The sequence below is a fragment of the Hirundo rustica genome, chromosome 1, assembly GCF_015227805.2.
Source record: "Hirundo rustica isolate bHirRus1 chromosome 1, bHirRus1.pri.v3, whole genome shotgun sequence".
NCBI classification, from domain to species: Eukaryota; Metazoa; Chordata; class Aves; order Passeriformes; family Hirundinidae; genus Hirundo; species Hirundo rustica.
This window is the reverse complement of record NC_053450.1, coordinates 62,964,577-62,989,564: the sequence shown is the minus strand read 5'-3', so window position 1 is coordinate 62,989,564 and position 24,988 is coordinate 62,964,577. Positions and strand designations below refer to the sequence as shown.

Below are 24,988 nucleotides of genomic sequence, written 5' to 3'. Positions count from 1 at the left end.
TCAAGTACTTGTATCTTTTAAGCATCAAAATAATCTCCATTTAGCAGAATCAACAGGGAGAAAATGGTGGCAAACCCCCCCATTATTTTGCAGTAAGTCTTCTGGGACCCAAACACTGAAATGTCTGAATACTATCAGCTGTGTTGTCGCTAGAAAAATGACTGCACGGTCATGGTGCTCAACTTCGGAGGAGCTGATTTTCTTCCTACTTTTGCCTTCCCCAGTCTACCCTTCAAGCCCTGTCATTCTACCATATCTCGAAGAGCGGACAGCTCTTGAAGTGTGGGGTTTTTTTGTTTTTGTTTTTGTTTTTTTTTAAACCAGATTGTTGCAGAAATGTGCAAATGTAACCAGTCTTTCAGGCAACCTTGTTGGGAATGATCCCTTGTTTCCATGATGAAATTTCTGGCTATTTTGAAACTTTCAATTTTCAGCCCATTTCCCAGGGCATTTACAGATTATGCAGGAAACAGTACAAGTGCTTATGCAAACAGAAAATATCCAGCAGCTCTAATTTCAGTGTAGTTCACAGCCAATACTTTCTGGCGACACACAATTTGGTACTTTAATCTCTATAGAGCAAGGGAAGCTACATAAGATTGTCCTTCTCTAAAAGCACCATTCTGTGTCAGTCTGTGTCCCCATGATTCGAAAACTGTCAGATAAAAAACACTGAGTCACTAGAAGGTCTTGAATGACCTAACTGCATAATGAAAACTCTCTTAGAAAGAATACTGCAGGATGGAATTACTGTTTTCCTCACAGGTGGCCCTGTAATACAGTGTCTCCATAGCTGTACAGGAGGGGAGGTGGGTAGGAGGACAGAAGCAGATATGTTTCTGGAAGGGCAGAATTAAAGAGCAAGAGAAAGACAAACTGTTTATGTGGATAAGTAATGTATGAGATGCAAGACACCAGGTTTCAGACAGGACTTTCAAGCAGCATTGTATATAAAGGCACTAAATTTGATTTCAGTTGAACAAAAGCTTCTGTAACCAGGGGCCAAATAAATCTGCTTTGTGCACAATGCTGTTATGAACTGAGCTGGCACCATTATAATAGACTTCACAGATTTAAAGCCCATTTTTAATTTGGGTATTAACATATTTAGGAGGTTGTCCTATTTCATATATTCTGCTATTGATCTTTATTTCTCTGATAGGCTTTTTGTATGATCTTTGGAATACTCTTCAAAACAGTTATTTCAGAATGTGTCCTATTTGCACTCTTATAATTTTCTCTTTCTGTAAGATTTCCTGTGAAAATACAGCAATTTTCCTGTTAAGAGCTCTAAGCTTGTACCATGTATTTCTAAAAATTAGGATTTTTATCTCAGGCCTTCTGTCTCAAGTATTGCTTATATTAGGAACCAAATAAGCATGAAACCTGCAGTTTAGAAATGGAGTCTGACTGAAATGTCAAAAGAAAAATATCTAGTTACAAGACAGTTAGAGAAACATCTGAGATAAAATTTGCTAATTTTCTCCTAGAACAGTCTTCCCAATCAAAGAGAATATTTGAGAATAGATCAGCTTTTAGGTACAACAGCATATGTGCCTGACTAAGAAAGTATTTCTGTTTCCTCTTATATATATCTGCTAAGTATTGAAAGGATTTAACTGTAATCTCAGTATCTTGGATACAGTGGGGTGTATTCAGTATTCCAACAATATAGAACTTCATATAAAGACAATTGTTCCTGAGGAAAAAAAATCATTAGGATTTTGCTTTATCAATTCACTATTCACTCATGCTCCTCAGAAGGAACTGCTAACTTAATGTTACTGTGGTCTGCTTTTTAGCAGGCAACTAATTTACATTTGCCACGTGTGATTTGATGGTGCCTATGATCCAAGTTTTCTTGCTAACCTAGTCATTAGATTGATTTAAGGGTGATAATAACTTAGTTTAAATGTGGTAGCATGGTGGTTTTATCACTTATTTAATAGTTGTGTTATGAAGAACTTTCTGTGAAAAACTATGCCTTCAGTTTGTGTTCCTCTTTAATTCCCTCAGTTCGTTTTTCTGTTTCATTTTTCTGGTTTTTAAGAAATGATCCACTGAAAGAAAAACAGGGTTTAGAAAATTTTCATGTCCTGAATTCTTAAGTCAGGAGTCTTCAAAAAGCATCTTCATTATTAGCAAGTAATTAGTCTAAGCTGTTTAAAATACCTCTGCATCCCAATTACACCATAATTTTATTAATAATGAAAAAACAGTTAACAAAAAGCAATTGGGTTTATGTTCAATACCTCTATTACAATGTCCATTATCTTTTCTGTTTTTCTTATTTGCAGGCTTATGATGAAGAAATGTATGGCAGCAAATATCAGTGGATTATTCCAGGGTGGTATGAAAATCTTTGGTGGGAATCCTGGATTAATTCTTCACAATGTCTCAGCAAAAATCTTCTTGCAGCCATGGAAGGTTATATTGGAGTGGATTTTGAGCCTCTCAGCTCAAAAACAAATAAGACTATATCAGGACGGGTCAGTATTTTTCTTCCATCTATTTTGTTATACCATCAGTTCTCTCACTGCTGGGTTGGCACAGTAAAATACCAAGGAGGGAAGTGAAGGGTTCTTCTACCAAATGACTTGGCAGTCATCACAGTCAGTTTCACCATTTTCCACTAGTCTGCAATTTTAAAATATTTGAAAATCAAATCTAATTCTCTACAGGGTAAGAAAGCAGTGATGTCCCTTGCTTCAAATCTGCCCTCTTCCTCCAGTATGAACATTATACTTAAATGTATATTAAAGTTTTAATTACAGTCTTTAGTATCATGTGCTGTGTCACTTCAAGTTAAATAGTTGAGCACAGAAACAGAAAACTCTTATATTTAAACCTATTCTGCAAACAGCCAATTTGAGTGGTGATTTATGCCTCCCAGAACTAGGAAGCAGGAGGGGAGGCTTGTTTTAAATATAAAAATATGTGGTGTTTCCATAAAGCACGTAAAATTTTATCACAGAAAAAATCCATATAAACTCTGACCAATGAATAAACATGCCTGATTTTGCTGCTTTTAATCTTTTTTATTTTTTTCCATCTGCCTTTCATGCCTTGCTGAGTGAGCATGAAAGGCATCTTTACTGAAGGGCAACTCGTCATATGATAGCACACCATCCAGAATGTAGTGAACTTGTAAAATATAGACAAATTGCCACTCAAAATTTCATATTGAGTAAACAGTTGCTCAAGTAAAGGTCATTTGATTTGTGTTATCCTATAAAGTGTAATCAGACCACTGATTTGCAGGGATACAGTCTCATTCTCTGTTCTACTATTATGGCTCACCAGTGTACGGTTTTGGTTGAAGTGGAGCCTTTTGTACAAAATTAAAATAAAGCAAGTTGTCATTTATATAGTGAGGCAGTACAACTGCTTTCAGTGTCTGTCTCCTAGTTCTGCTTCCCAATCTCACCAGAATTTTCTAAATCAGGATATACATGTTTCTTGAATTTTATTTTCTTTCTTGAATTTTTATTTTGGAGGCCTTTTCTGTGTTAGTTGTGCAAGTCTCTAAATTGGAGGGTGCAGTTTGAGGTGTTGGTTTAGATTGAACTCTGTAAAATGTTAAGTATTGAGGTAAAACTGAATTTTGTCTCCACTGCAGACTCCACAGCAGTATGAAAAGGAATACAATGCTAAACGTGGTGATGGGCAATCCAGCAAATTTCATGGTTATGCCTATGACGGAATATGGGTGATTGCCAGGACCCTGCAGCGGGCAATGAATTATCTGAATTCCACCAACAAGCACCAAAAAATTGAAGATTTTAACTACACAAATCACAAACTTGGCAAAATTTTTCTGAATGCTATGAATGAAACCAGGTTCTTCGGGGTAACGGTAAGTCCTCATCAGATAATTGTGGGATGCAGGAAGGTTGTGATTCTGTGTCAGTAGTTGAAACAAATATTAATTATTAAGTATGCTTGAAAAAGAAGCACAGTTGTGTATTTCTTCTATCTTCAGAGCTTCCAGTTCCACTTTATATTAAAAATTAATGTTGTTGCCTTAACAGCCTTGCTTATTACCTGTCTTCAGGTGCCAAGGGATTACAGTGTGCAATTCCTCAGTTATCAGATTTTTAAGCGTGAATGTCATCTGAATTAACAAATCAGAGTGGTCTGAAGGAAACCACAAGTTTTGTAAGCTGACCTTTTAAGCAAATATTTTAGAAATTAAGGAGTAGCTGGAATGGGATCTGAAGATACATATTTCTCTCAATCATTTAGGTTTGGTAATGGGTTGTAGTACACTGTCTCTATCTCTAGTGCTGTACATCCTAGATATTATACATCCTAGATATTCTTGCAACATGCTTCAGTTGTGATTTAAATTTATTTACCATTTGTATTTTTTCACAGTTAAGTACAAAGCATGCTCACATTGACTTAAGAAGAACTAGTCGTATACAGTAGTATCCTCATTCTGATTTCAATTGTACAATTGCAAAAAACTTAGGTTTTTTGCTTTTGGCAGAGTAAAACGGGCAATAGGAGTGTGGTCTTAATTGCTTAATTGTATCTGAGGCAACATCAGTCGGAAGTTTGTGGTGCATATGTGCAGAGCTCACCAAGAGAGATAAGCAGACTCCATTTCAGGGAAAATGGTCTTTGGAGTTTACAAGAGCTGCAACAAGGAACCTACTAGAACAGTTCCTTTGTCATGTATGTTGTCAAGGTTGTCATACATGTGAGAATCTGGTTCAAGGAGGAAATGCACAAATATTTCGTGAACAAATACAGCAATAAAATATAAAGGCTCAATCTTTTGGTGTCCTTGTTAATTGCTGAAAAAGCTTTCTGTGACATGATACAATTGAAACTAATTCAGAATTTCTAAGTAAAAACCGACCATATGGCAAGACAATACCAATATCTAGTTGCTTGCACAATATGAATTTTGCTTTCTTTTTACACTGAATTTGACTGAAAGTTTCAGTAAAAGAATTTTTTATTCCATTGTATCCACGGTAGGACTGGATCTTTGATGACGCTTTCAGACAGTAGCAGCTATGAGCCCGATTCTGCAGGGACTCAGTTATATTTGTCCTGCATTATTCCATGCACAGTATCTATCAATAGGCTTGAAATTGAATATTGATATGTAGTTCCTTTTTGTTTTGTTTGTTGTTTTTTGGGGTTTGGAGGGCTTTTTTTTGTTTGTTTGTTTGTTTGCTTGTTTTTTCTTATCCTTTTTGCCTTCTGTTTAGCTTTGCAGCCAGCTATGGTAAAATGATAGATTTCATTAGCATTGCTTAACTACCTTTCACTGCTTCCTCTCCAACAAAAGAAAAAGGAAAAAAATACACAACAAAATCAAACTCAAAAAATCCAAGACGGAAAAAAAGCTGTTTTTTACTAGTTTCAGAGACACCAGCAAAATCTCACAAGCATCCCTTTAGGGAGGGAATGAATTAAAGCTTCAACAGCCACATTCAGCTATGTTTACTTACTTTATTGTCTCAGGTATAATGTTTTTCAAAGAAATTACTTCATGATTATTCACTGTATTTTTTACCTGTCTGAGATGCTTGGTAGAATATTTCTCTTTATCATTGGTCAACCAAGTCATAATGACAATGCACAGCCCAAATCTGGTAATTGAGAGGATCATGCTTCCTGTACTGTAATTTACAAAAACATTTTATTGAGAGAGAGAGATGGAGAGAAGAAAGTCTATAGCAACTACACTTGTTTAGGGCATAATTAGCACACAAAATGCTAACTTTTTCAGACAGTAGGGAGGAAAAGAGTTTTAGAAGAGTATTAATTAATTTGCATTGTAGTGTTCAGAAAGTTGAAAGTGAAGGTACAGATTGATTCTTACCAGAAATACTTTTAATCTTTTTATTCTTCAGTCTAATAAATTGCTGTCATTTGTGACCTAATTTAAAACTTCCACTGGAATATGAGTTTTAAGTCTTGAAATGCTAAATCTAATTTCTTTTTTTTTTTTTTTTTTCAGAATATGTATTTTAATAATAGTAATAAAAAAGTTTATTTTTAAAAGCTTATTCTAAACAGGAAAAGGATATTCCTTTATTCAGGAATATCTGTGCCAAATATAAAGTGAGTTTTGGAAAAAAAAGGAAGAAACAAAAGGGAGGACTAAATCTTATCAATATTCAAAAACTCATCCAATAATAAACGATGATGTTATTTATTAGGTAAGAGAAGATAGACAAGCTGTAGAAAAAAATCTAAAACTGGAGAATCTATTAAGTATCTTTCTCTATGCTTTCTGTGAATATGGTATCAGAGAAACTGTCATGTCATAAATAATAAATCCCTTTTACGCAGTTTTCATATTCTTTGAAATTATTTATAGAAAACAACATTATTGAGTGATGAGAGGGTTGAGGAATTTTTTAAACAATTTTGAAAATACTTGGGATGAAGTGTGCTGGTTCCTGATTATAAGGAATAACATTCTTGAAACTTTCTGTTCTTTTTAGCTTTATTTTTTTTTTTTTTTTTTTTTTAATTTTCTAGGAGACAGCATTTAGAAAACAGATAAGGCTATTGCCCAGAGACTTGACATGACAAATCTTACTTTTATGCATCAGAAACTCAGTACAAAATGTTATTTATTCTAATTCTGCTGTCAGAAATCTACTGGAAGGGAAATTATTATATTCTTTAATTATTCCTGAGGGTTCTGCTCTCTTTCTGGATTTTTTTTTTTCTTAGCAAATTGATTCCTTCTGTTATTTTGCCTTCGTTCTTATCAGACTTATAGGACTCATAATCATGTTGATTGCCATATAAATTTCTTGTGTATTCTGAATGCAGAGCAAGAAAACATAAATTAGGTGTTTAATCAGAAAAGAGTAATACAGCTATCTTCTACACTTTTTGATAGGTAAACTGGATATTTCAGGTGGAAAAGGATTTTTTGATGAGAAATGCAAAACAAAAGACCTGCAGTGATCTTCCTACAGTTTTGTTCATCTGAATGTCCAAATTTTGAAGTCAGATTGGCCATTTTCTAATTCAGTGAGGCATTTTGTGGTTAGAATGGCCCCTCAGCAATGACCAGCTTTCAGGACAGGAGTGCTTTTGATTTGGGACTAGTTTGGCTTTCATGGTGTGCTTTTTTCTAATTTCCTTAGTTATCAGAGCACTTGATTAGTTATAAATGAGAAAATTGCTGAAAAAAAATATTTTGAACTTTTTTTCCACTTTTATTATTCCAGATAGAGACATTTGTAAAAACTGAATGCAACACTACCCTTTTGATTTATAAAATGCCATTTCCTATTGCTAAATATATTCCTCTTCTTAAATAGTACACATTATTTCTGATAACTTAAGTGTCAGAAAATGGAAGGCAAGAAAAGAAGCATTTGCCCAGGCTTTTTTTTACACAGTTTAGATGTCTGAGGAGTTCCCTGATGTAGTTGGTAGAGGCTCTGAAAGTAATTTAGATTTGCAGGATATACTGAGGTCTCTGTTGAACTGCTACTGCTTTGAATCAGTACAGAATGATAAAGAGATGGGAAAAAACCATATATCTGGCATATGTATATATCTGCATTTCAATTCTGTAGAATTTTACAGCATTCTACCTATAACATGCTCATCATGTGTGTGTGAAAGCTGAAGAGAATTTTCCGGAGTCAGAATTATTCTCCTCATGCAAGACTGCTTGTCTAAGGGATAATTGGGGAAAAAAAAAAAAAAAAAAGGAAAGAAGTCAAAGTTTATTTTATGAAATGCTGTCATATTATAGCTTGCAGGCTTAAGAATTAGTGAAGAATTAGTGCTGTCTTCTCAGGATACCAAATCATATTTAGTGTATACCGAATCAAATCCATCTAGAGAACAAATTTTAGTCATTTTTCCCCTTTTTTTCCTCTTTGTAGAAACTATGGATGGCTACACAGTAACTTAAAATTTCAGCAATATTTATTTTTTTTTTTCAAAAGAATGTTGGTTATACTTGGAAAGATGTCATAGAATGGTTTCGTTTGGAATGGGCCTTAAAGGACATCTAGTTCCAACCCCTCTTAGAGCCCCATCCAACCCAGCCTTGAACACTTTCAGGGATGGGGCATCCACGGTTTCTTTGGGCAACCTGTTCCAGTTCCTCAGCACCTTCATAGTAAAGAATTTCTTCCTAATATCTATTCTAAATCTGCCTTCTTTGAGTTGTATCTATTTACCCTTATCCCATCACTACATCTCCTTGTAAATAGTCAATTTGCAGTTTTCTTGTTGGTTCCCTTTAGGCACTGGAAGGTTGCCATATTAAATACCACATTTGTTCTCAGGATATTAGAAGTTTGTTTGGGTTCCATGGGGGAGCCAGGTGGTGGGAAAAATACAGTGCATGTCAGAGATAATTTTTAATTCCTTTTTTATTCAAAACATGACAGTATTTTTTAAAAATGTTTTCCTGTAATTTTCTATTTGCTTCACCTTTGTCACTGATGTGAAGTCATGAATGTTACCATTCTCACTGATTTATGCCTGAACTATTCTGCTCCTTGCATTTGTTGCTATTATCTGTTATTATAAATCAAGTTTCAAAATTGTTAATTTATTTCTCATCCTTATGACCTTCTATTATTTCTGTGTAATGGAAAAAGAATTGCAGTGGAGGAGTGAGAAAATTAAATACAGTGTTGTCTTTTCCTTTTATGTCAGCCAGAGACTAGCACAGTAGGAAAAAATTCCATCACAGTAGCGGCTGCACAATTGAAACCACATCCATGAAATAGCTTTCAAGTCTGTCCCTGGCACTCTGCATTTGAATGGATCTAGTCATGTTTCATAACTGGAAAAATGCTTATTTATATGATGGAGTTTGCTTTGTATTTTGATGCTGATTATTTCTGAAAATTTATCTTAGCAGCTTGCCCCCAACTTCCAGGCTTCAGTAGCCACTGTGTTCTATAGGAATCTCAGAAATACGGGAGGTGTTACCAACAGAATAGGAACAGGGAGAAAGTATTTATTTCATGTCATCCTGGGAAAATAACATACCCAAGATGGTTAAATTAAAAAATGTGTCAGTCTTTGGCAGAGAAGCAGATAAAATTAGCATGGACTTCAGCAGAATGAACTTATGCTTAATATGGGAGACTAGCAGACATTTCCGTTAGCATTGATCGGTGCAGCTAATTTTGTATGAACGGTTCTGAATTAAGACTCAAGAGCTATTTATGCATGCAGTTAAATTTTCTTTGTTGGTGTGGCTGAGGTAGGGTGAATAGTAAAAACTCATTGGGGGGAAGGCAGAAATTTCAATCAAACAATTTCTTGTTAATATAGAATAGAGCTTTAAAAGAACATTTAATTTTATAAAAAGGATGGAGGATAGAGGTTTAGTGTGCAGTGGAATATTTAACACTATAAAGACATCTGTTTCTGAGAAATGCTTTTGAATGTTCAATCACATGTGACTTAATTTTGAGCATTTGAAAATGTCTTGTTGGACATTAACCATAATTGGGTGATTTGAGGGAGTACAGCAAGCTAGCAAAACACATAGTCAGGAAAATCTATAAATGTATGCACACGCATGCACATGCTCACAACCACACCAACTCTTGGCAAATCTCAGGGTTTTTCTACAATGACCCTGTGAATGTGAACTGTTCTGAATTTAATGCCTTGCTTTGCCTTTTCAGTTTTCAGAACTTGATTCCTGTTAGGGCATTTCTTATGTAGCACAAAAAGGAAAAACACCTGGGATCTGGCTATATGCAAGACCCCCTACAGAACTTTCTGGTTTTCTTGAACCTTGAATCTCGTTTACCTGAGAAGATATAAATATGATGGATCTCTTACTACATTATGCCCTCCTGACTTCCAGTAAGTTATCCAACTCCCATGAGCAAGCGAGAGCAGTCCAGTGGGTTGGTGAACTAATTTGCTCTCTATGTGGCCACTCCATTTAGGAGACTTCTCAAAATAGAGAGCTGCTAAACTAAGCCATCAGCAAGTTTGCATAAGGTCATAAACAATGTTTGCTCATTAGGAAAATTCATTGCAAATGTTTTCATCTGCCAACAATGTAAAACTGCATACAAAAGGAAATAGTAACTTTTAGAAATTAGATCTGAAATTAACTGTGACATTTCAAAGATTAGCCCTCAAGCTAATCAGCAGTTGACAATTTAATAGTTATAGTAGGTGTCAAATAAAAAAAGGCTTTAGTCTGAAGTTGTAGAACACTCACTGCAGTGTCTGTAATTTTAATAGCTGAATATTTGATGAAAATAAATGAACAACATACATTTATAGAAAAGCTAGTGAAACATTTTCTGGCTGATATCTCTTAGCCTCCTCTGCTTTGTATTTAATTTTGTCTGTATATAGACAGTGTTTAATATAATGCTTAATATGCCCTAGAAGCTGCTTTGTTGCTACTTTTTGTGCAAAGAGTACAAGTCCCTACGAATAACAAAGAAGCAAAGCTCAAAGGAAGGTGATTGCACTATCTGAGTTGTGGTGCAGGTTTGTACTTCACAGGGTAGTTCTTTCAAGTTTTTAAAGAATGAAAGCCTATTTCAGTAGTACCACAATCTTGGGGTTTTGTGTTTGTTTGTTTGTTTTTGGCGGGGGGGGGGGGTGTTTGGTTTTTGTTTGATTGGTTGTTTGTTTCTTCCTGAAGTGTGATTTGTTTTCTAACTGCACGTTTCTAATCAACCTTTGGTTTTTTTTTTGGGTTGTGTTTTTTTTTTTTTTTTTTTTTTTTTTCTCTCTTTAGTTTTGTTTTTCTTGTCTGTATTCCTTGAATTTGAAGGATGAAAAGACTAAAGAAAAGAGTTAAATTTATGAAAGCTCTGTCTTGTTCCAGAGCAGCAGTTAAGCAGGGAGAGGGTATCAATTGCTTTAAAAAGAAACTTTTCAAGACAGTTTTTTTCTTCTCCAGTTGCGTTTGTCTGCAATTGTTACAGAGGGCTCTTTGAAAATAGCAATATAGTGACAGAGTAGGCAGTGTGTATGTGTTGGACAGGCAACATGGAACTACATGTTCTGGTGTCTGTTGAATAAACAGGACATGTTTTTTCCTGATGATTAGATGGCCTTTTGTCTTCTGCTTAGTCAGAAGTACTACTAGGTAAATTCCTCTGCCACCTCTTCACATCTATCAGAAAAAGAAGGAAAAATGTTATGTACCTTCTATCACTGCACTGAAGCCCTCTGCCATGCTACAACCAGTTGTGGGGTTTTTGTGTTTTTTTTTGTTTCATTGGGTTTTTTTGTTTCATTGGGTTTTTGTTTGTTTGTTTGTTTGTTTTAATGAGGTAGGAAGTGGTGTGTGCCTACTGAAAAAGGGTGATAGGATAAAATTCTGCAGACACTTACGGAGAAATGTCCTGCTTGTAGCAAGTGTACCATTAAAATACCATCTCCTACAATTATAGAAAACCTAGATTAGCTCCATCCACCTATACTGTGACTTTAAATAATGTCAGTATCGTGTGATCAGTAGCAGATGACACATCAGAGTGGATGTCTGGTGATGATCCCATATCAGCAAGAAAATATCAGCCCCTCTCTTCACAAGTCCATAAAAACACTTCAGGGGTTGCAATATAAGCTGTAAGAACTACTTTGACAGAGTCTCTCGTGCAATAATTATCCAAAATACAAATGTGGTGAAAGGCATGTGGTGTTGACAATGTCACAAATTTCTAAATTGCAGTTTGGAACTTCTCAATTTCTGTCACTGATTGGCAGGTACAACCGCCCTCCAGGAAGGACTGAAGCATTGCTATAAAGGGAGGTGCAGAAGGAAAGTGGAATGGGATGGTGAAGGGAAAGTCTGAGGTGCTTTAGCTGCACTGGGACCTCAGTGTTCTTGTATGCTGTTCTTGGTAGCTGTCGTAGCACACAGTGTGTCATTCAGTACAGCATCCTAGCAAACAACTGTCTTAAGACCTATGATTACAGAGTGCAGGTTAAAATTATTTCAAGCCCCTTTCAAGTAATGTTGTCTGTAAAGGAGGACTGCTCCTTCCCAAAAAGAGAAATAATGAGTGCAGAGGGAACAGATAAAGCATCAGCAGGGTCTGTGTTCTGGGTGGAGAGGCCCTGGAGAGGAATTATACCCATAGCTATATCCCTAACCTGCACACATGTTTTTTAAGAACAGTGATTCCAGAAAGGAAGACTGCATGAGAATGCATATTCAGGAGAATATAATAGGAAGGAAAAAGATTTCCTGGAAGGCTCTTTTCTAATCTGCATCACTGAACAGTTCTGAATTTCTAGTCTCCAGTGTCTCTTGTTCTGGTTCAGATTTGTTTATTGGTGCTTAGAGTCTAATGAACAGTTCTTACCTGACTGTGCATTTCTTGAAATTGATTTTACTGTCTTTGTTGAAGAGCAGATCAGTAACAGGTTATGTCAATTCCATAGAAATATGTCCAGATAAGCCAGGTGTGCATGGACCATGTGTTTAGTAGCTGGGCCATATAAGCATTTACTAGATGGAACTTGATGGTCTTGAAAAACCAGCGAGGCTCTTTTATGGTTACCTGGCAGATGATATGTGGCTCATACAGGTGCAGGCTGGTACAGGCACAGCTGAACCATACTTCCAGGTGTGTATTTGCAGATGATACAATGAAGCTTAGGCAAAAAGAAATACAAAATCTTTGCATTATGGGCAACAGTGTTTTTCAGTGGCATAGTTATTCCTGCATTTGGTGTCCCTAAGAGAAGAAAAAAAGATGTATGGCACATTTAGGGATACTGCTGTTTCTGTCTGGTATGTCACTATTTGAAATTGCAAGCAAAGATATCTTGCATGGATATTTCCAAGCCTCAGCTCCTCAGTGGTTTGGGGACGAAAACCACCAGACTGAGCCTTGAATGCAGCCTATTCTCTCAGGGGGCACAGTGGTCAAAACAGTAAGATTAGGTATCCTTCATCAGCCTCAGTCTGTAAACTCTTTCCTCAGAGCTACATCTGATTTATATCCCTTCCCTCCTAGAAGAGACCACTAGAGAAGTACCTACTTTTGCTTAATATTTGGGATATGAATGCTCTTCTGTCATGATTCTAGAGTTAAAAAACACTATTGTTTTGAAGTTAACATATTTTAGAAATAATATAAAACTGAATTCCTGAGTGCTTGAGGGAATTGCAGTTCTTGTTTCATTTTCCATGAGAACAGATGTTAGCCCTGCTGCCTTGGGATTGTTCTAGCTCTGGTAATTCTATTCTGTGTACCTAAAACTCTAACTGAGGTTTCAGATGGATGAGGAAGTTATTATTTACTAGGTTTTCACCAGGACTCCTCTGGGATAATAAATGCCATAAAGATGCAAAACTTTAGTATTACTGTTCTCCCTTCTCTAAGTAGACTTTCATGTTATTATTATTTCACTGTACAGGCAAAATATAGTAAGATTTTACTGGTTTGATCCTGTTCTTGTTTCAAACGGAGACAAATCTCCTTTAGCTTCTCTGTGAGCAGGAGATGGTTCTTTCCTAGCAAAGTGCTCTAATAAACAATTTGCAAATATAACTCAAAACCTTATTCTAAAATCCTTTTTGCTCACAGAAAATGTAGGAGGAACCTCTTTTGAGATGCTGTCTGGAATTAGTGGAAATATTTTAGAGTGTTGATCAGGTGTTTTTCTGCAAGTTAGTAATGAATGATTAGGCTCAAGATCTTGTTCAAGCATGTTTGGAGAATGTGTTGAGTGTACTATATGGAATTACCTGACTCAGATGTCAAATAACTGTGAGTGATTAAAATAACAGGGTGGAGTATAGCAATTCAAAAATAATGTCTGGTGATGACTATATGAGCCTGTGACTTTAGGTGCAGACCATGTAAATCAAAGAAATGCTGAATATTTTGGTGATAAGTTGTGCTCATATTCTTTAGGCATAATGGTATAATTCTTTACTGGGTATCAGATGGCTGGGAAAATGAAACATTGAAAACAGATAAATGAGAAACTTCAAATCATACAAATAATATTCTGAAGGCTGAAGCAATAGGAAGGATATTCATAAGCCAGTTTGTCTGAATATCAAGAATATGTTTTCTACTGTTTTTTGAAGAGTTGTCATCATACTATTCTAAAATCTTCTCAACATCTGCTTTTCTTGAGCGTTTAATGAATAAGTAAAGCTCATAAGTGATAAGTACATTTCTAAATGTACTTAGATCTGAAAGCAGGTTCATTTAGTAAATAAATTCTGAAGTACAAAATTAGTTTTAACCTGCTTATATTTATCCTTTAGAGCACTGTTTTGGATACTCTAAGAAAAGAAATAAAATAAATTTTTTTTCTATGACAGTTTTTGTACCATATTTACAAAGCTCTGTTGATTTAGGTTAATTGAATGTCTCTCCATAGTTGAATAGTTCCTTGGCAAACTTTAATTTATGTTCTGCTTTCTTCTAGGTTACCCCATCACTGGGCAATTCTAAAAAGATTTTAAAATGAGCCTTTTTTGTCTTCAGTGAAAGTGACCCACTTGGTGTCACAAGAATTAGAATTTAGCATGATGGGAATTTTTGTGTGCACCTAAAAGCAAAATTTCCCCTTGGGGAATATTTTGCAATTTGACATTTTTACTTTATGGCCAGTAAAATAACCTTAACTCTTAAAACTGCATTTATTTTAATTCTCTGTTCACACTGCAGCACTTCTGAGCTTTCAGTTTCATCAATTAATGTATTCTCCACTGTTTATAATCTTTACAGCAGCTCTAGGCAAAAATATTCCTTAACTTGAATGTAGAATTCTGCTGAGCATGAATCCACCTGCAGCAGTGTTAAGAGCAGTGTTACTAGCTGACTTAGCCTGGAAATGCTCTGAGGTTGTCAGGTCTGATGTTCAGTGGGTTATAGTTTCATACATCACTGTTCTTCTTTTCTGGCAGTCATGATTTCTATGATGAACTAGTTTTCTTCCTTGGAGAGGTGCTCCAGTTGCAAGTAGGATTCTTGGAGGCCGCAAGCATTTTAGTGAAACACAGGAAAGTTAAAGTATTATAATGGCATCTATTGCAGATAAATGCACAGTACATGTTCAAATAATTTTCTAGGATTTTTGGAGTCAGCTTTTAGAACTTCTGTATTTGCTACCCTCTGCTCCTCTCCCCACCATCTTCTCATAGGTTGTTTTCTCAGCTGCTGCAGCTGCTGAGGATGAGTTTGGCATTTTCTAGCCTCTGCTAGAGCCAAGCAAAGATCTTGCACTTCAAGTATATGGCATGGTAGGATTTCCCCCTTGGAGTTCTTCACATAAACCTTTGGAAGGTGATGAAGCAGAAAGTGCCGCAGGGCCCTTGGTGGAGCCTGTTCAGTGTGGGACAACATGCTCCACTTGGGCTTCATCCCTGCAGGCTGAGACCAAAGGCAGTACTTGCAAAACTAAAGTAAGCTGCCGTTCTTGTTTTTAATTTTTTTTCCATCCCAACTACCTCAGTTGAACAATTTTTAGGTATTTCTATCTTAGACATTTTAGAAAAATAATCCTGGGATTCTGATTTCTGCATTATCACCCACTTTTTATCTGGTCCATCATGACAGCTGAGGTTGTTGGCATATGAACCCAAAGCACTGAACAGGAATCAGACTCTTCTCTCATTTTTTTATGAACAGTTTTAATCAAGCCTGGGACCTGTTGTGCTTCACTTGTTGAATCTTTCTGTGTGACAGTAATTTTTCCAGTTTCCTAATTCATACTGGCCTCAAATGCACCAAAATTTATAACCATGCCTCCTACTAACCAGAAATCACATGTGTCAGAAATCACATTATTCTTTTAGAACATGGTCTATAAAGAAGTTCGCACAACGTTTTGCTGTTGTTGCTTTTAACAGCACCTATATTTTTATATATCAGCCTCCAACATCTAGCCAAAGCTTCATTGAACCTTATTGTCTCTCCTAAAAAATCTTTCTGCCGTTTATCCAAGAACTTCTCAAACTGCTTTGACATTAGGTCTTGTGTATGTGGCTAAGACAAGCGGAGCTGTACCCAGCTCTCTCACTTACACGTCATCAAACCTTTTTGGCTGAGTGACTCTTCACCCTGAGCATAACCTGCAGGGTTTTTGTGTGATGCCATTTATTTACTATCAGTAGGTGTTATTACGGGTAATTAGATGAGAACAATCCAACTCTGACCAAAACAAGGTTATTTGAATACAAAGAGTGAACTCACCATCAAACACTATTATATCTTGTGTAAATAAAGCTGTCCAGGGCTGATGTTTCGTCGTCACTGCAGAGCACAATTTCGTGCTGCTTGGTGACATGGAAAATGTCATGAGAATGACTGTAATACTGAAAAACTGAAGAAATTTCAAGAGTAACTCAACATTAGTCAAGAGATTATAGAGAATTATTTGAGGGAAGAGTGGTTCCATAACAGCATGTTTAAAAATCAGCATGGTTTTCCATCTATGATGGACTGACATAGGAGATTTTGTCTGCGTAAATTAGCTATATAAGAGCCAAGACTTTCATTGGAGCTCTGAAAAATAAAGGTACTATTTTATAGTTTGTAAATTCTACAATTTTTCTACCTCATAAATTGTGCCTCAAAAAAAAAGAAACAAAACAAGACCAAAAAACAACATTTGGTGAAATTCTTCTGCCTGTGCAATTTCAGTTCTGCCTCATTCATCCTGCTGAATTAGACAGCGGCTCAATTGTTTTTGACCGTGTAATTAGGATGGTGTTGTGCATAAGCAGACATCATTGTGAGCGCTGCAGCATAGCCAGAGCTACAAGCCACACCTAGAGACTGCAAAGAATATTGTCCCAGGAGTGAGATACCGCAGCAGAGCCTGGTAATTTTCCGTCCCTCCCTCAGCAGCCTCCAGTGAAGGACAGGGTCCTGCTCCATGCAGTAAAGGAAATAGCTTGTTGAATTTTTGTGGGGTCTCGGGCACTGAAGATCTTCCCTCGGGTGGCTTCTTTGTCCTGCATGCTACTGCCTTCTGATACACTTCTGCATTTTCCTGGTGACTACCAGGCATGGTGGGGCTACAGCTTCACCATGTTTGCATTAAGCTGCTTTTGTTAAAATTTTCTTCGAGAGGAAGTTTCAGTGGTCAGAAGTGCATGTCTCAGCTGAATGTGAATTCTGTGAGACAGAGGTAAACTTCTGTAGCCTGGAGGTTCTTGTTCTGCTGAACTCAGATGTTTGTTGCAGACTAGAGAAGCATGTGAACATGTCCAAAAGAGACTGCAATGACATTTTCTGTTAGAGTTTCTTAATGTTAAGTTTTCTAAGATCACAGTCAAATCTCATAAATTTTGTTATTGGTGCTTTCTTTGTGAATGACACTGAAGACTGGCATTTGAGACACAAAATATCTTGTTTGTCACTTAATTTCCTTTTTTTTTTTTTTTTAAAATTAAAATCTGTTCTCAGTGTCAGGCTACACAATTTCTTCTCCATTATGGCAGTCTCCTTGATACAGGAGGAAGGCAAACATATAAGAAAAGCAATTACGACACCACAAAATTTGATCGGGGATTAAAAGTATAAATTGCCTGAGGTAAGAACACATATATCAGTGAAATTGCATCTAGAAATAAATCAGTCAAGCTACACATACAGCTGAGGGATAATTTTTTGCTGGTCCCTTTGGATGAGTGCACAAAAAAACGACACAGCATTAAACACCGGGTCACACACTGATTGCTGTGAGTAGACCTCAGCAGTGTAACAAATGCTTTGCAAGGACCTTTCCATTGTAAATTCTGGAATTGTGAATTGATTCATTATGTTTTCGTGCGATTTTAAAGCTATTAATATTAATGAGATTTATCCTATGACCTACTCTTTAAAAGCAAAGACTGTGGCACTGTGGACATTTGGATCTCTTTGCATCTAGATGGTGTTTTCTGCTAGTTTCCATTTTGAAGATGCAAGTTATATTACAGAGGCCAAAGAGCCACAATTAATATTCTAGAAAAGATTCAGTGCTCAGCTTTCAGCCTAATGTTCCAGACCTATGCATTAGTGTAAAGTTTTCCCTCTTGCAGAAAGTAAGGGGAAATCATATGGAAAGAAAGACATCCTTTAGTGGTTATTTCCTGACAGCGTAGAGCAAAGCAAGCTTTTTCTCTGCTTTGAGTCTATTTTCCGTAGCACAGCTGTTAGTCCCAAGGGATGCAGCAAGGTCCATTTCCCCAGTTTGAGTCAACTCTTAGCCTGTGAGAGAGGGGAGGGATCCTGCTCCAGAGCACTTCTAAAATGCATCCCAGCTGCTCCTGGGCTAAGGAAGAAGCTGTGACAGAGGGAACAGAAATCCCTGTAGATGTGGTTCAGAAAACATTTGGATAAGTAGCTGTTATGAATCATGAATATTAAGCGTACTTTCCCTTAAAACCTAAGTAGTGGCATCTGACTCATTGGGCTCATGAATTTCTGTAGCTGTTCCTGCAAATAGCATGTACATGGACAGAAGGAAGGAAGGAAAAAAAATGTAAATACCTTGCCAATTATTTCTTTTCATGTCTGTTTTTTATGTTTGGGCATTTGGGGTTTTTAATATCTGGGCACTTAAGTTTTCTGGGTTTTTATGTTGCACCAGTGAGTAAATGTCAGCTGTAAAAATGTTCAGGCAACTAAAGATGCAGCTAAGCACCCAGAATATTGATTTTATTTTGCAACTTATTATTTAGTCTGTATTTAAACATAAGCATACTGTATTGTGTTTCTGATTGAAATACATCTATGAAGTATTTCCCCAGGAAAGTGGATGATGAAATTTATGTATATCCTAATAATCATGTTATGCATCTTACACATATATAGTGTGTTTTAAATAAGGATTTTTATCAATTGTTAAGCTGGTCAAAGGCTCACCCAATGATGAGTGATGAAAAAGTATGATATTAAAAAGAACTTGATAATAATTATAAAATAAATCTGGACTATCCTAAGTGTTGCCCACTTACAGATGTCAAACTGCTGTGTCTCTCTGCTGTAAGTCAAAGGAATATGTAATGCAAAGCCAAATGTTTAAAAACTGCAGAATATATTTTCTCTACTTTGACTTAAAAGTATCAGGGGCAGAATATCTGTCTTTCATATGTTCTTTCTAATAAATATTTTCCCTGAGGCTTTCAAACTGCTCATACTGGTCTTTTTGTTAGGCGCTGATCAAGCAAACTGCTTAAAAACACGCAGAATATTCAGTATTTCAAATGGGCTGGTGAAGGGCTGTATTGAATCGAGTCTTTAAAAAGTACATTCCTTGTTTTGCAAAGAAGCATTTCCCTTATAGAGTTAATGTTTAGTATCCCTTCTTTGTGGAACTGTTTTATAATAACCCAAATGTTAGCCGTGAGAGAGAATGAACTTTTTTTTACAAAATATGAATATTACACAATTTTTAATGCACATCTCAGTGAAATTAAAGGCATGTCAGGCTTAGGTTTTTTCAATAAAGGCATGCCATAGCCCAGGGGTTTGTCATGGCTGAAAATCTAGTATGTGACATGCTTTTCACTTCTCTGAGTGACAGGCGAGGCAGTGTTACCTCCAAAATAAAGCGTGTTAAGGATCTTGCAGACTGCATGTATTTTATGATCTTAAGTTATAACAGAATCATAGAATATCCTGAGTTCAAATAGAGATAAGAAAACGGAAGTCAGTGTTTTAATTTTAGGTTGGCTTTGTTCTTTGAGGTCTGCAAACTTTGGACTCCTCTCAGTCACAAAATGCAGCTATATGTGGTGCAATCCCAATGCACCACAGCAGCCTTATTTTCTCTTGTGTCTTTCATACCGACTACATCTCAGACGGCTTTCCACAAAGCTCAGCAACTCCTGGCAGTATATAGAGAGGAGCCAGAAAAGAACTTGCTCAAAATGCCCTGTGTGTCACTAGTATGATCTCATTCAGCAATGGATCTCATATAAGAAGAGGAACAAGTGAAAAAAACACAGCAATTCTTGTGTGCTTTAATAAGATTTTGAGGAAAGGAAAAGAGGGATGGTTATCTTTCTCTGTCAAAGTACTATTATTATTTTCTCAATTAAAAAAAATTAATTGCCTCATCATGATAATAACATTTAATCACTATTACATTCATAAGATTTAGTTGTTGTTTCAATTGTATTTCAGTTATAACAATGAGAAAATTACTTTTAATAACCACAACCTTTTAGGGAAATGCAACTTTAAGTTCATGTCCCTTTACCTTTTGTTCACTGGCAGCCAAAAACATCCATTCAGAAATCAGTCTGTTTAATTTAGAGACTGGTTGTAGTTATCAAATGTGGGTGGTTTGCTCTGCAGATGCTGGGGTGCACAGTCTTGAAGCCCTCCCCCTCCCAGGATATGCACCTTACTAGCATCTCCACAATTTCTCTTCCACTCCAAGATGGCACTATCTTTTGCTTTTATTTTTGTAGTTGTAAAAAAATCCTGCTGGTCATGATCAAAACTTGAAGTCCTTATTAAAAATGTATTTCTCCCTCCTAGCCTTTGTGCTGTGATCTAATCTGCTACTCCTGCTACAGTTCTTCTTTACCTTTGCAGTTCCTAAATGAAAAAGCTTTTTTGTCTGCTGATTGCCTCCTTCAAATATTCGTGACAATATCTCCTTTTACTTGTTACTAGCCATTTGGTATAGATGGAAAGATCTTAATCCTCTCCAGGAAATTAATCCCTATGTACTTAATTTGATTTAAATTCCTCCACCAGTGCATATGTTAAGAAGCTATGTGGCAGTGAGCAGGCCATTGATTTAAATGCTGTGATCTGAGAGGGGAAATAGTATTTGACATGCGTGATGTTGGCAAAAGCTGCTTTTGTGTTGTGGCTTTCTGAATTTCCCTTCATTAATTCACATCTTTCTGTAGTGTCAGTGTTTGTGTGTGATAGGAGTTTTCTCAATGTATGTTATTCCAGAGCTTACTCCAGACAGATGGGGCACTTTTGCTAATCCTTCTCACTCTTTCCCCTTTTTGCCTCTAGTTTGAAGATTAGTTTGTTCAGATTTACCTTATTTTGTGGTATGCACTGACTGGCCATTTTCCTGTCCTGATTTCCACATTCCTGAAGTCTCCATGTTGTTTTCAGCTTAATCTTGTAATTAACTGCAGGAGGGTAGTACTGACTGGGGTGAGTATGGCTGGCACCCTTCCCAGCCTTCCTTGGTGCAGTCTCTTTGCAGGCAGGGTAACAAGGATACCTTTACTGACAAAGTATTTCCAGTTTGTTGGTCTATATTGTTAATAAAGGCAAGACTTTCAAGTGATTCTCGTATTTACTATGTAGTGTTTCTAAAATGCTCAGTAATTAGCATGAGTTTGTATTCACTGATGGCAAGCTTTTAACACTAAAAATACAAAATATTTCTTTAAAAACTGGATGTGTCGAAATTCTCCCCAAAACTAGAATGTTATTTTTCGCATTTTAAAGTTCTACATATGTCAGCATAAAGAAACTGTAAAATTGGTTTGGGGTTTTTTTTAAAGTCTGGATGAAGTGGAAACCATTTTTAAAAACTTTCCAAACCCCAAAAGAGGTTATCAAGGATTATAAAGCAACAGGAGAAGGGTAGAGCTTTTTCCTAGTAGTTATGTCGAAAATCTGAAAAAGCATTGAATGCTGCATCTAGGAAGTTGTTGACATGCACTGTGTTTATGATCTGTTTGAAAAACATGACCCGATTTCACTGTAGAGAAAGATTAAGTGTAAGTTTGAAGATGACGTAATTTGCAAGCCACCAATTTTTGAAGTCCATATATCCCCATCCTGCTAAACAAGGTGAAAACAAGAAAAATTAAACCAGATGGTGCTCTTTGCTTTAGCAGAAGCAGTCATAAGTCTCTTCAGATTAGCCATCTAGGATATGAAACAAGGAAAGATGATTCATCTTTATAAATGGTGTCATGTTCTTATTTCAGGGCTGCACTTCAGCTCTCCCCCATTTTGTCCTGCTGTTTCCTTTTTGATTCTGTAATATCAGCAAACCCACCATGCTGGGCAGTAACCTGAGCTCTGGTGGGTACTGGGAGTTGAGAGTAATTGCTCCCTTGCCACTCATGGGGCTCTTTCTTGGTGTAAAGTAACCCAGGAGCAGTGGGTTTGGGCTGGTTCGTGTGACCCAGGATACTGCAGCACACGGAGGCAGCACTTGAGTCAAGCCTGCTCCAGAATAGGCACCAATTCCCGCTGTATCTGAAGATACATTCTGTGATAGCCTCCAACAGTTGTTGCATGGTGAGAGGGCTCTGTTTGAAGGTCAGACACAGCAATCAGTGCTCTGTTGTGGAACATGTTTGAAGTGTAGCCAACACATTTGAATTTGAATGCATTTTCTTACTGAGTGCATATTCTTATAACAACTATCTGCATGATCTTTCTTTTTCAATGAGTGGTGTTTCATGCAGCGTGTCTGAATGAAAAACTTCTCTTGTGTTTGCTGCACACTGAAATGAACAGCCAGGTTTGGCAAAGCATGAGAGCTTTTTCTGGATCTGATGCTTGCTGAGGTTTTGCTGTGTTTGTAGATTAAATGGGAAAAGGAGAGCTAAGACTGTAGCTCTGTTGAATGTACTTTGCTCTGAGGAAATCTGTTGTTTATTTAAAATGTTGAGCAACAGTATTTTTGTTCAGCTGGTTTTCTGTTTATGTCATCAGGTAAAAGAGATAAGAAGCAGGAAAGAAACAAAATGCCTAAAAAATTGGGAAGGGCTTCCTGCAACAGCATCCTTAGTTCATTAATGGGGAAGGCTAAAGTTATGGAACCACAACATATCTCCCTGATAAGCATCATGCTGAGGTATACCACATTTGTTTGACTGCATACAGTGACCAAACAATCTTGAATATACTTAATATGCATAGAAACAAAAGGACAATTTTACTGTAACTAATACCTGTTGCAGAGAAGAGATATAGGAGAAAGTTTACAGCATATAATGTGCAGAAAATTTAAAACTCTAATAGGTGGTTGTGCATTTGAAGAATACTTGTTTTTCCTACCCTAAGTTCTGTAGATAAATTTGAAAGTAAAGATGGTTCATCTCAAGCTACAATTGGAGTTATTCTTTTAGGAAATAATTTCTGATAAAATGAAAATTTTAGAGAAAATTCCTATAATACTGAAATAGCATAATAGTTCCTAGAACATATATGATGTGCTAGGCTACTAGACTATCACAACTTGGAATTTGTAGTTATTTCATTAAATATAAATAATCAAATTGGAAAATACTTTGTCTGCCATTTCTCTATTCGTCACCTGTAAGTAATATTCAATATATCTGTGATGTGTGGCAAACTGATTTTCATACACTTCATCTTACTGTTTTTAAAATAAGGAATATTTTATATTCACCTGAACATCCTTTTCACTCATGAGGAAACAAAGACTTATCATAGTGTTCTAGAGCATGTTTAAATTGTATAAATTAAGCACTATTGAATAAAGACAGAAGCTGTCTTATGCGTAAGTTTCAATGGGAAAGCCCCAAGTGAAATGCCTGTTGTTTGGGAAAAAAGGTTACAGTGGCCTCTGATATCCACATGCAAAATAGAATATTCTTATCCTTCTCACTTCAGTTATTAAGAAAGTTTCTTTTGCTTAGCTGTCATCAAGAATATTTAGTTCCTTATTTTTCTTGGGAAAATTCAATTAATAAAAACTTGGTGGAGTGAGAAGTGGCTCAACTTCTAGGAATAAATCTTAAAGATGTCCAGAGTCTCAGAAAATCTCCAAATTATGGTCTTTATTAATAAAGTAGTACATGTTCTGGATAAAAATAATCATCATTTGGATACATTATGACAAATTTAAAAAAGACAAGATGAATGCTGTCTTGAGACAGAAGTTTGTATTAATTATACTTCAGTGATGTCAGTAGGAGACTTCAGGTATTTTCTATGATACTGTTGATCAAATACTGGTTAGAATGACTGGGGACAGATACCACCTTTAAATTGGATATTGATAGTCTCCTGGAGGTGAGATATAAAAAGGTTTGCAGCTAGGAGGGACTTAATCTCTGAATCCACTACTCCCTGTGTGCACTACATGGGGAGCGAAATAAAGTTCAGTCTTTAAAATGTAAGAGTATGAACGCTGTGTCTCTTTTCAAGAATATGAACACAGCCTGGCTGAAGAGTACGGACGCTGTGTCTTTGTCTGTCAGACAGACTGCGTCCACCCTGGGAGATAAGTCAGAGTGCTGGAAATCGTTCCTGGCTTCCAGCCACAAAAATTACTGTCAGGGGTTAGTAAGCAAAATCCCTTTTTTGAACACATTGAGTCAAAAAAGTCACATCAGATGCAGTAAGCATCTCACCTCTACTGCTCCTTTATATTCCCTCTGCCACATTGCAGAGGGAAGATTTCTGATGAGAAAAAAGAGAAGAGTGAAATAGATAAAGCCCTCTCTGTGTCTGGGGGTTACCAATGCACCTTATGTGGCAGAGGCTAATAGAAGAGAGAGAAATAAGATTAAAAAACAATGCTGCATAAATTCCTTTATCTAATGTGGACAGTATCATAGCCCAGCAGTACCACCTGATACCCAGACCGGCATTAAAACTTCCCAGTCATTTCCTACGAGTACCTCTACATAGGGTAAAGTTTTTTCCCATACTGTGAGACACAGCAATATGACCCTTCCAAGGAAGTTGACTTCGTTTATAGGCTTCAGAAAAATAATCTATAATAAGTGGCATCTTCCTTATACAAGTATTCTGAGTTTTTGAAAACAACATAATTTGTATGCTAATAAGATTTCCATTATTGCAATGATTGCTTTCTTGTCCATTAATTACGTATGCTTTGATCAGTTGGCATTAGTGCTGTGCATAAAATAGCTTTACAAATATTTAATAAATGGGTTCACAATATTAGTGTTTTTAAAGATAGTTATTGCTACAAATTAAGAGATTCCTTTTCCAGCATAGAATACGAAGATAAATATGATCTAATTTGAGATGCAATTGTTAGCTGTTTTGCAATTATTAATTCCTTTTATGAGTGATAGAAAGAGAGTAGA

The 24,988-nt window shown here is 36.4% G+C and overlaps 1 protein-coding gene across 2 annotated transcripts in view; it reads left to right on the top strand.

Annotated features, from left to right (window-relative positions):
- GABBR2 (gamma-aminobutyric acid type B receptor subunit 2) overlaps positions 1 to 24,988 on the top strand; it is a 460,554-nt gene that overhangs the window by 224,665 nt on the left and 210,901 nt on the right. For both annotated transcript variants that reach the window (XM_040084650.2, XM_040084641.2), the window contains exons 6-7: positions 2,298 to 2,489; positions 3,620 to 3,856. In XM_040084650.2, the coding sequence (XP_039940584.1) occupies positions 2,298 to 2,489; positions 3,620 to 3,856 (429 nt within the window). The remainder of the gene's footprint in view (positions 1 to 2,297; positions 2,490 to 3,619; positions 3,857 to 24,988) is intronic.